This window comes from Stigmatopora argus, chromosome 15 (genome assembly GCF_051989625.1).
Source record: "Stigmatopora argus isolate UIUO_Sarg chromosome 15, RoL_Sarg_1.0, whole genome shotgun sequence".
Classification (NCBI taxonomy): Eukaryota; Metazoa; Chordata; class Actinopteri; order Syngnathiformes; family Syngnathidae; genus Stigmatopora; species Stigmatopora argus.
The window spans coordinates 16,340,759-16,353,433 of NC_135401.1; the positions used below are offsets into that span (position 1 = coordinate 16,340,759).

At 44.0% G+C, this 12,675-nt stretch overlaps 1 protein-coding gene across 5 annotated transcripts in view; it reads right to left on the reverse strand.

The window, feature by feature from the left end:
* The window catches only part of LOC144089409 (uncharacterized), a 53,998-nt gene that overhangs the window by 29,034 nt on the left and 12,289 nt on the right, over window positions 1–12,675 (reverse strand). For 3 of the 5 annotated variants that reach the window (XM_077620224.1, XM_077620223.1, XM_077620225.1), the window contains exon 1: window positions 1,244–12,671. In XM_077620224.1, coding sequence (XP_077476350.1) covers window positions 2,466–3,944 — 1,479 coding nt within the window. In that variant the 5' untranslated portion in view covers window positions 3,945–12,671 and the 3' untranslated portion in view covers window positions 1,244–2,465. Of the gene's footprint in view, window positions 1–1,243; window positions 12,672–12,675 lie in introns of those variants that run through there. The other 2 variants (XR_013305061.1, XR_013305062.1) reach the window with 1 other exon arrangement.

Sequence of the window (12,675 nt, forward strand, 5' to 3'; positions counted from 1 at the left end):
TGACAGTGGTGGTTTGAGTGGCTATTTTCTGATCTTAGTCAACAGGCCCACTTTCCCGGCTAGACCACATAACAATCCAGGCCCCGCTAATCTTGCTATCTCTTCCTGAATCCTGTGTGTGTGATGGAAGTCACTATAAACCATAGTTTCCTGCTGAAAACCAATGTTTAATAAGTCCATACAGATATAGTTGCTATTAAAGTCTGGTATTGACGGACAACTTGCAAAAAGACACACAAAAACAAGAAACATGGAAAGGAATTGTTGGGAGACAGCCAATGGGAGGCCAGCAGAGTTTTGGGAGATTGTCAAACAGGACGAAACACTACCACAACAATTTCAAAATAATATTATTATCAGTAATTATTTATCTATGTCAGTCTTTATAATGTTACCATTTAATTAGTTTGCAAAAACTTGTAATATTGGGTCTTTAAAGTAACACAAAATGGTACGCAAAACTGAACTGAAAATGCCAAACAGAAAATAGTTCAATACGTTCACATGAACTGAGGTGAGGCGATGTATTCGTTTTGCATAGTACATTTTCTAATAATGTTGTAAACCACTAAAATGAAGACAGCTCATTTCCACAATTTCGAGAACAATGTTCTTGTTCAAACTGCATAACGTCACATTGATCTGCATTCCTGAAAATACAATGAAATATATAACTTCTTGGAATAATATCTCTGCTTAAATTGGAAGTTGACAGTGTTGCTTGTAACACAGTATGTATATGAATATTCGAACCTCTTTGGTTGGAGCATATGTATTGCACTGCTTTAGTCTAGTGCTGAAGACACTCATTCATCAAGCCCATTATTCATTCATTAGTTTTCCATACCACTCATCCTCACAAGGGTCATGGGGTGCTGGAGTCTGTCCCAGCCAACTATGGGCAGTAGGCGGGGACACCTTCAATTGGTTGCCAGGGACTCATAGTCAAACCCATTAAAACAAAAAATAAATTAATAAATAAAGTACTAGATAAAATGCTAATAGATAAAGAACAAATGACAAAAGTACATTGAATAAAAAGAATGCAATTTATCATAAAGCCTGCCTTATAGTCCTCTATGCCTTGTAGTCCGACAGATACGGTAAAAAAACATTTTAACATCATGGAATGGTGCGGTTTTAAGACTGAAAATTTCACAAAAAGGGTATGTCTTGTTTTTTCAATTCTGTGATTATTTAAATAGTTTTTCCACATTAAAATTTAAGTAAATAATCATCTTACCTGTTGCAAAATGATGAGCAGTAGCACAGAGCCGTGAAGAGACAGCATTTCTTTGGTTGAAATTAGTTTAGGATGGGACTGAGGAAAACAACTTACGACCTGCAATGAAGAAAAGAAGCAGAACGAAGCATCTGTGAGGAATGTCGGGCAAACATTTGAGGTAGGAGGAAGGGAGACAAAGCATTCCTCTGTATGCGCTCTCCGCTTATTTTTCCACCTTTTCTGACATGAGGAGAAATATTCATCTTTGAAAATGCTGGAATGCTCAACACCCTGTGTACTGTTTACTCTGCAAATCTAACTAGAGTGGATACCATGGGTCTGTTGTTTTGTGTCAGAAAATCATTTACGTCAGAGACATCCAATCACAGCCTGCAATATCAGTGGCCAAATGAAAAATCAATCTTCAAAGCTATGTGTGGGCGAGACTCGTGGGTGAGACTCGCTGCTACCACTTTGGCAATACATTCAGAGGGTGTCCCAAATCACCAATATTAGCTGGCAAAGGTAACAAAATAATATTTTACTTTTTATTTAAATGTGTTTTTATTCATTCTAATACTAATACCTACTGGAAATAAAGTAAATGAGTATTTTAAATACTAAAAAACACCCAAGTTAAAAAAAGGAAAAAGAAAGAAGGTAACATAACAGCGTCGCTCATGCCTCCATGGTGAACTCTAAACTTCTACGATGTTGAGCTGGCCTGGCCATCTGTTCTCTATCATTCGTCCCGGGTACCCCGTCCCCCCCCCCGGCTGAACTACCCGCTTCTTTCTCATCGGCCCTAACGCAACGCCTTCCCAAACAGCCTGTCTGCCTATTGCTCATCAGTCGTCCCGGATGCCCTTCTTCTTCTTCTTCTTCTTCTTTTTCACCTCAGGCGCCTGAGGATTACCCTCAGCAGCGCTAGAGCTGCCACTGGAACACGGATAAGTTCATCCAGGGAGTTGCCCAAGCCGCGATGGTAGCGTTCGGTCATTAAGGCCGGACAGCAGAGCCATAAGTGTTCAGATGACTCTGTTTCCTCGTCGCACAGGCGGCAGCGATCCGAGTCGGATTTCCCCACAAGGTGGAGCCAACGGCGGAGCAGGGGGTGGTGTCCACTGCGGAAACGAATCAGGTCTGTGCGGTCTCCTTTCGATAGGGCAAGTTCTTCCTCTGTGACTTTTGTAGTGTAGGTCTGCAAAAGGCGGGGGTGGGAGAGGGGGGGGAGCGATCTTCACGTTGGATGATGGCACGTCTTGTGGCTGCGTCCGGGGGGGGTATTGGTTTGGTCATCTAACAAGCCAAGTTTAGCTAGGGCATCAGCCAGGTCGTTTCCGCATATGTTGCAGTGGCCCGGGATCCACAGTAGCTGCAGTCGCTTAGGCGGAGGGAAAAGGGCGATGTCACCTTGAAGTCTCCGAATGGCGGGGTCTTGCATATGGGTGTTTCCCATAGCTTGGACCAGCGATTTGCAGTCACTGAGGATAATTGATTTCAGAGTGGTAGGAGCTGCTGCGGCTGCCAGTGGCACCATGCCATTGGTGGATGATTGCAGTCTCCTTAATGACGACAAAACCTGCACCACCGTCCGCAGTGCCTTCTTTGGTGGATCCATCTGTGAAGATCTGTAGGTCCGGTTTACCCATGCTTCTGATGAGCTCTTCTGCCTTATCTCTTTGGGTGATGGTCGGCATGTGTTTAGAGACTGCGGTAAAGGCGGTTTGGATGGGGGGGGTAATAGCCAGGGTGGGCAGGGATGGGAAGAGTATGCGCAAGGGGTATGGAGTTCGAGAGCGGTAAGACGGGGAAGGGTCGATGATCGCCAGTCTGGCTTCTTTTGCAAACGCATTTTAACGTTTTCATAGAGGAGGCGGTGTCGGGGATCAGAAGGAGGCAGCTGGTTCCAGGCATCCGCCTTAAGAAGTGCTTGTAACTTGAGGCGGGATGAGAGGGGTGTGAGATGTGCCTCATGTAGGACTGCTTCGGTGGGGGTAGACCTGAGGTGGTGGGTTATGGCGCGGGCTGCTTCCAGTTGGGTGGTTTCAAGGGATTTGAGGTGAGTTTGGGCCAGCCAGGGGGCCCATGCCGGTGCTGCGTACTCCGCAAGACTTCTCTGGGTGGCAATATACACCGTTCTAAGGTCGTTTGGTTGCCAACCCCAGGATGTGCCACTGAGTTTGCGGAGGAGGTTCGTTCTTTTGGACATGGTTTGGCGGACTTTTTTCGCTTGCTCTGCAAACGTGAGTTGTCGGTCAAAAGATACGCCAAGAAAAGTGGGGGTGGGGTTATGCTTGAGGGTGGCGCCATTTATTAAGATCTTTGGTTGCCATTTGGCCTCAGCTGAGTCCAGGCTAAAAAATGACGCCTCACACTTGGTGGTGTTAAGGTTTAGGTGTGCCTCGGACCTCCACCTGCAGAATTTTTCAACCTCCGCTTGAAGTCTGCTTTCCACCTCCTCTTTGTTCCTACCCCGACAAGCAAGAGCCAGATCGTCTGCATAGGCGCTGACCAGGGTGGAGTCGTTGAACTTGTCGAGGAGGTCATTAATGTAGATGATGAATAAGAGGGGTGACAGGACCGAGCCTTGGGGGAGCCCTTCTTTGAAGGTTCTGCTCCTGCCGATGGTATTGTTGATCCTGACCCTGGCTGTGCGATTTGTGAGCCAGTTGGCGATCCATCTGATGAAGCGGTAGGGGACCCCCAGGTCTGCCATTTTTTGTAAGAGACCTGTTCTCCATACCTGGTCGAATGCCTTGCTGAAGTCAAAGAATGTTGCAAGCGTGCGTTGCCGTTGAGTCCCGGATGCCCTTGTTCTTGTTTGCTGTAAGTTACTTTTGATACCCTAGCTTTTGGTTTATTTTGTATTTTTGGAAGGGCCTTTGTTGCCTTTGTTTACACATTGTTTTTTGGATCACCATGATTAAACTTTTTGAGTTTCCACCATTCCACCTGCCCTTCGTTTTCCTTCATCTCAGTCCATCACCTTTTCTCGCTTTTTTGCCCACTCCAACGTGACAAGTTATTCACTTTTCCAGAGGGGTTCGGGTCCCCATCAACTGCAAAAAATTAGGGAATTCTGACAATTAGCATACATAGTCTTCTGTTCTCGTCACAAGTAGTGGAGGAACAGGGGAAACTAAAGTGTGTGCACAACTTTTAATCATACAAAGCCCTCTTCGTGGAAGCTAGTTCTCCTAGAACAGGGGTCGGAACCTTTTTGGCAGAGAACGCCATAAGTAATTCATTAATTCATTCTTAGTCTCAACCACTTATCCTCACAAAGGTCGCGGGGGGTGCTGGAGCCAATCCCAGCCAACTACGAGCACTAGGCAGGGAACACCCTGAATCGGTGGCCAGCAAATCAAAGGGCACAACCAGACGGTCAATGATTCACGTTCATACCTAGGGGCAATTTAGAGTGCTACCATGCAGCTTTTTGGGATGTGGCTGGAAAACGGAGGACCCTGAAAAATCTGAGAAAATCCATGCAAGCTCGGAGAGAACATGCAAACTCCACACAGTGAGGACCCACCTGTGATCAAACTCTCAACCCCAGAACTGTGAGGTTGACTGTAGAAGATGCAATTTTTGTGTGTGTGCTGCAATGAACATCTAGGACAGCATCTTCCATTTGCAAATTCTCTCATGTGGACAGAAGAAGGTACAAACTTGACTCCAAGACAATAAAGTGATGCAAACAAAATCAAGTACTGTAATTCAGAAAATAAGGAAAAAATTACAAATTAAAACAGACCGGGATGGATTCTTCCCAGGAATTCAAAAAATCTTTCCGGTCAGGCACAGGAAAAGTAAGGTCCAAAAGAAAGTTTTTCTCGTCCCTCTCAAGTCTCCTTCTTTCATCCTGTCTCTGCCAATTCACAACTTGTTTTTTGCAACTACGTGTTAACAAAAGGCCTGTCTGTGACAAGCCTTCCCCAGATAAGGAGACTAGTTTGGGACCAAAGGTGTGACCCCCTGCCTGTCTCGAGTCAGGAACAAAGCTACCATTCTACCCTTCGGGCTTCCCTACCAAGATAATTTAATTAGCGATGTAAAAGACTTATTTTTACCTACTCAGCCCCCAAAGGATCTTAAAATCCACAGACGTCCTGTTTCCAAACCAGGTGACAACTAAAAACCTACCATATTTACTTGTATATAAGCCGCCTCTGCATGAAATGCATTATACTGTATGAGGTTGTGACCAGGGTGGTAAGGGTCCCTGACAATGTTCACGGCTCTGCTGAGGTAGCGAGGGCTGGCAATGTCATTCAGTGAGGGCAGTGTTGATCACTCTCTGCATGGCTTTTCTGTCTGCTGCCGTGCTTCCAGCATACCACACTGTAATGCAGTATGCCAGGATGCTCTCCACAGTGGCTCTATAGAAGGTTACCAGAAGCTTAGTGTCCAAGTTGTTCCTCCTGAGTACTCTCAGGAAATTGAGTCACTTCTGGGCCTGTTGTGGTGTGGTAGACCAGGAGAGCTTGTCCGTGACGTGGACCCACAGGAATTTGAAGGACTGGACTCTCTACGCATACTCCATTTATGAAGAGTGGGGCCAGATCTGTGCTGCGTTTGCAAAAGTCCGGGATTATTTCTTTAGTTTTCGTGGTGTTTAGTGTGAGGTTGTTCACCAAACACCACGAAGAAAGTTTGCTGCCGTCATCTCTGTAGGCAGACGTATCCCCTCCCTGAGCTGAGTCTGACCACAGTGGTGCCATCGGCAAATTTGATGATGGAGTTAGAGTGGTGGGTCGGTGTACAGTCGTATGTGTACAGGGAATATAGGACAGGACTAAGTACACAACCTTGAGGGGAGACAGTGCTCAGTGTAATGGAGGATGAGAGGTGGGGACCAAGTCTAACAGTTTGTGGACGGTTGATTAAGAAATTCTTAATCCAGCATCAGATGGAAGGGGATAGTTCAAGGTGGGAGAGTTTGTCAGCCAGAATGTCCGGTATTATAGTGTTGAAGGCTGAGCTATGGTCAATGAAAAGGATCTTCACATAGTTACCCCGGTGCTCCAGGTGACTCAGTGCTGTGTGTAGAGCTACGGCGATGGCATCCTCAGTGGACCTGTTTGCTCTATAAGCAAACTGGTGAGGGTCAACTGAGGGAGAGATTGAGTCCCTGATGGCGCGGGCGACCAGCTTTTCATAGCACTTTGTGATCACAGGCGTAAGTGCAACAGGCCTGTAATTATTCAGGCTGTCTGTTAGGGCTGCTTGAATTTATGCTTTCCCCACCTGGTGTCCTGTCTAATTGATTGCCCATTGTTTTCAGGTGACGTTTCTCCGCCCCTGGTGTATTCCCTGCCTGCTCCGTATAAATGTGTTCATTTGTTTCTGAATATTAATACATGTGGATGTAACTATTGAAGAGAACGAGAAAGCTGTTTTCCTGAGGAGAAAGCAACCCGGTTTGCCTTTTGTATTTTTCTTTTATTTAGTTTACACATTTTTTGTTTGTATCAATTTATTGTCTTAGAATCAATTCATTCTTATGTTCACTGGTAAGAAGTAAGGAATTTGCATATGGAGGTAGATGTTAGGGCTGCTTGGTTTTATGCTTTTTCCCCCTAGTGTCCTGTCTGAGTGATTACCCATTGTTTTCAGCTGAGGTTTCTCCGCCCCTGGTATATTCCCTGTCTGCTACCTCGTGTGTTTCCCACGTGTTCCTAATTGTCAAGCCATGACAGTCTATTTAAACCTCACTGATTGTTATGCCATTTATCAGATTGTCTGCTTCACTTCCCTTGCCATGTGTCTGCGTTACCTCGTTCCTCGATGGTTTTGTGATTTGATTTCTAAGTCTTTGTTATTTCTATACAAGTCTATGTTATCCTGCCTAAATTATTAAAGTTTTGTTATGAGCACTAATTCCCTCGTCCTTGCCTGCTTCCCTGCGATTGGGTCCTATTCCTCGTATCCTGGTGGCAGATTTCAGGCAGGAGGGAATGATGGATTGTTGCAGGGAACAATTGAAAATCTTTGTGAAAACTCCAGTCAGCTGGTCAGCACAGGCTTTGAGCACCTTCCCAGGTACTCCGTCAGGGCCAGCAGCCTTTCTGGTGTTTACAGTCCGCAGTACCTGTCTCACTTCATGTTCCTGAAGCTTCAGCGTACTTCTGCAAGGTGGTGGATGTGTTGAGACTTAATCTGATTTGACAGTCTCAAAGCGGGTAAAGAAATGATTCGGTTCCTCTGTTAGTGAGGCATCTGTGTTAACAGACACCTTATTATTGTCATTTTAATTGGTATACTGTCGTATTCCCTGCCACATTTTCTTTGGGTTATTTTCTGTGAAGTGCTCCTCAATTTTCCTTGTATATGCTGCCTTGGCCTTTTTAATGCCTCTGTTCAGCTCTGCTCTGGCATGCTGTATTGTAACTTGTCCCTTGACCTGAAAGCGGTGTTACAGCATTTGATGAGTGCCTTTGTCTCACTGGTCATCCAGGGTTTTTGATTAGGAAAAATCCGGATATGTTTATTAGCAGTGAAAGTGTCCGTGTAGTCCTGGAGGTTGTGGTGTTCAAAAAGTTCCCAAATGGTGTGGGAAAAACAGTCTTTCAGCTGAAAAAGGGCGTCCTTAGGCCATGTTTTTATTATCTTTATTTATGGCCTTGTTACCCTCCAAAGTGGCGTGAATGAGGGGGTGAGGGACAGGCAGAGATGTTCGGATCCAGCAAGGTGAGGAAGGGGTGCGGCTCTATAAGAATAAACATGGTCTAGAGTTTTATCTCCTCTGGTGTGACACCTCACGTACTGGATAAACTTAGGCAGAACAGTCTTTAAACATGCTTTGTTGAAGTCACCTGCGACAATAAAGACTCCATCGGGGTGGTCAAGCTGCTGTTTGTTTACAGTCGCTAGCAGGAGGCTAAGTGCCGTGCTAACATTAGCATCCAGTGGGATGTAAACAGCCATTCCAATGACGATCGTTAGCTCTCTAGGTAGATAGAAGGGCCTGCACCGAATTGCCAAGAGCTTTAAATCAGGGGAACAGAGTGTTAATGAGCCTACTGTTGCAGCACCCGTTGTTTTGTATGTACACGCAAAGGCCTCCCACCTTGCTTTTTCCGGATTCGGTCGTTCAAACCTGCCGGTGTAGCGTGCGGCTAGCTAGCGATACTGCGGCGTCGGGGATTTGCGGGTGTAGCCAAGTTTCTGTGATGAGAATAATGTTGCAGTTTCTGACAAAGCTGTTGGTAGCAAGTTGAAGTTCTAAATCGTCCATTTTGTGGGTGCTGGATCTGGCGTTGGTCAAGAAGATACTCGGAAGCGGTGCTCTTTGTGGTTGTTTCCTTAGCTTAGCAGCCAATCTTTTACTGCTTCCGTTCTCCAATCTCTAACAACCCCTGCTTCTGCATAATCTGTTTAATTAGGGCAAGATTTCGTGACATACAAATTCTCTATGACAAAGATGCATGGTTGTGACACTGATGTTTGTGATATGGATTGAAGGTCTCTATGACATGGCCGTGACACGGATTGAAGGTTATGTCGTAGGGGTTATGTACGCTCAGTGATGTCATAACGAAATATGGAAACTTTTGCCAATCTCGTCAATTATTTTGTTAACACAATTTGGGTGCCATTATCACTATAAATCAATGGTTCTTTGGAATTCCACATCGTGCAATGCCTTTGTTTTTTTCTTCTCAGTGCTCCCAAATTCCCCATTTCGCAGAGCAGATTATTTCTTCCTCTACGTCAAGTCTAACATTTGGAGTACTGCTGCTGCATTTTCATAAAAAAACTTCATTTGACAAAATATATTTTTTCCATAATTTGTCGCTGCCATCCCTGAGAGGGCTTAGTGGCGATTTCAGAAATCGATTCCAAGTTTCTAAATTCTTTTCCACCTTGATATCTGATCAATTGATTATGTCTTGGTGGCCAGCCAATCAAAAACACAAAAAGACAGACAACCATTCACGCTCACACTCATAATCAGACATCAGTGGTCTGCAAATTTTCATCACCGGTGGAGACCGCCATCCCCAGTGGGGCTTCTTGGCAGCTCACCACCTATTGCTGTCCTATCACCAATAATCATTCACAAAGGAAATAGGTAATTAACGTATGAGATATGCGCGCCACACATCTACAAATAGAAATTTGTTTTGGAAGTTCAATTTCCGCCGTTCGTCGCCCTAGTCAGTCAGCATGAGCGACTGCCATGCGAGTGGCTGTGATTAACTCTTTATTTGCCAAATCTGTAAGTTTTAAGCTATAGTTCGATGCTTATGCAATTTGTAATATTCTACTAGTCATCAATATGACCCACGCCAAAGCATATTTCACCCACTCAGGACAAAACAGGGCTTGTCTTCCATGCACTGAAAACACTCCATGTCTCTTCAGTCCTAGGGAAATTATGCCTATCCTAAATTAATAATTTTATCTAAACCAGCCAGGTACAATTTACCTAATAATTTGGATGAATGCTATTTCTGCATTGTTATTTTCATGTTCGATATCATTAACAACCAAATAATTCTTGATACTTAGTCTAATTCGCTAATCACCCCCATATTGCGAACCCACCCAAGGATAGCTAACATCAACTAGCTGAATTCCTATTGAATTCCTATTTGACTCGTCTCACCCGAGCAAGGAGACGATGTTTACTTAAAATAAGAGCCATTTTCTGGAGCTCACTGTTACCACAATTAAAATCTACAATAAGTAAATTATAGAAAATAACCTTTATCATCCATTTTTCTCTAACCAGCTCTCTCTCTCTCCCTGACTTTGTCTCTTAGCTGACTCCATTAACACACCAAGACACTCTTACTTCACGTTCTTTTTCTTTCTCGTCGCTTACTTTGTTACGAATGTCTTATCATACGCCTGTATTTTACCCTATTTCTCTCTAGGGACGTCCCTTCTTAATCTATTCTCTATTATTTTGTTAACTTATTTATCCGCCCAAGTAGCCTCTTTAGTCATTTTTCTTATTTTGCGCGGCAATTTTTTTCTTATATTGAGCTGTTTTACTCACTCTCTTGGCACTGTATTTCTACACTTTTACTCTATTTTAACACAATCTTCGAAATCCCTGACAGGGGGGGACCTCCTGGTAGACTGACGTCACTCAGTCAACCACTTGGATAGTCCGGAAACACACAGCCTTTCTCGGAGATAGGCCAACACAGAGCCACGATCCTGCTGTACACTTGGATCGTCCGGAAAGGCACAACCTTTCTCAGGGATAGGCCAACACAGAGCCACGATCCTGCTGTACACCTTTACGTATTTCTCCGCCACTCAGAGAACGCTTCCCCCACTCACAGGGAAGGGTATACGCAACTATTTCTCCGGCAAACAGAGAATTTCCCAGACACATAGGGACATTTCCCCGACACACAGGGAAACGGGGACTTATACTAGGCGCTTGTACTGGTTCGACGAGATTCGTCACTGGACCTCGGGGTGACGGGGGACCAATCCCTGATGGCCCCTGTGGGATCTAATCCATATACATTCAATAACTTCAAATTAGAGGAAGCACACAGAGTCAGCCGTGATGAGTTTTATCTAGCTTCAGCTGAAGGAGGGACTCAGAGTAGCCAGCACCAGGAGATGTGTCTATCCCCCAGCCTGACCAGTTTGAATCCCCGCCTGCCTCCAACAGATCCACCAATTTTATTGACAAAGGTCATGTGACATAGATACAAACTTTAGGCGGGAAAATGTGAACAAAGAAATGGGCGTGTCATGGTAGATGACACGCCCCTAACTCATAGGTGTCACGGACGGAAATTTCCACTAGACTATGCAAAATTCTATTCTAGTGACTACACTAAATAAACCAATTGACTAATAAAAAGCATAAAATTACATTCCATACTCCACATTTCCCCCTGTAGTTACTTTGAAAGAATTTTCATTAGACACATCAATTTGTATCCCTCCCCTCCAGATTCTAGAATACAAATATCATCAGCAGTTACTCTCAACAGGGTATGGAAAATAACCAAATCACTTGTCAAGGCAGAGGCGAAAAACTCGAGGTATTTAGCGTCATTCGAAAAAAAATCCTCTGCGTCCCTCTTAATGAGCGAACACAATTTTTAAGTCAAGACAAGTACAATTACCCGGACGACTCGACATACTTCGAAAGAGTGCGATAATCTCCAGTATGGTTTGCCATGCGGTGATACTGTATGTCACTGTAAGCTACCAGCATGTGCTGGATAGTATTTCGAATCATAACTTTCATACAGGGGCTTACACACAGAAAAAATACAGAACAGGAACAAAATCGCAAGTGAGGGAGTTGCAAATTTTAACAGAATTGACTGGTTTCGTCTGGGATGAAGGTGCAGCAGTGTTCTCCCATCATGGCACACACACCTCCATCAGATGTCATCAGATCCAGGACCTTCCGGTCCCGCAACATCCCTAAGGGCTTTGACAGTTTGGTTAATGAACACTCATGTAACAGTTCAATGTCTTTACAGGAAGCATAACTTTATCCACCCCAAGTTGGGAAAGTAGCAACTGTATGATTTTCTGGGGGGTGGACCACAACTGTTGGGTTAATTCTGGGATGTTACTATATGTTCATTTGGAATTAATGGAATAAAGCCAAAAGGAAGTTTTATTAAGGAGATCATGTGCAAATTTATAATATAGGGGGGAATGTTGGGGTAATTCATTATTATAAATGTGTTTGCAATGAATATAAAGCCTTATAATATTATGCTTACTATATTAATCAATATATTTGCTTATTAGGAATAGTAATGCTCATCCTAAATGTGTAACTATATTAAAATATGTGTTGATCGCTTCCAACGAAGACAAACGCTTACGCCAAGGTCGCTCTCCAGGACAGCTGGTTTCCAGCGAGAGATACAAGGCAAAGACATAAAACAATACACCGAGTCCTTGCTCCGAGGACTGAGTACTGGGAGATACACCTCAACCTTTTCCCCAGATGCGAGTTTCACAATGAAGATCGGTGAAGGACGCTTAAATTGTTGTTGGGTCAGCGGATGACTATCAAGCATATTGTTTTAATTTGTGACGCTAGGTTGACGCTTGGGTTGCTTGATTATGGAATTGTTTTGTTTCTTGCTTACGCAAATGGAATTGTTTTGTTTCTTGCTTACGCAAATGGAATCAATAACCTTGTAATTGTTTTGATTTGAAGCCTTAAATGGGCAGGACATAATGCCGTTCTTTAGAATAATCTTGGGTGGGCCGAGCTGCCGGATGTATTCTCTTCTTGCAAGAATTAAATGTGATGTGACTACAGATGCCTTTTTTATTGAAAGCTGAATTGGAAAAACCTAAGGAATAAACATACAATTGGATGAACCTAACACAACTTATGGTCAGCAGGAACATCACTACCCCAGATTGAATCACGTGGTTTGAATTGCACTGATTTTAATCTCTTTTGACACCGTCCGACTTAGTCTACTCAGAGT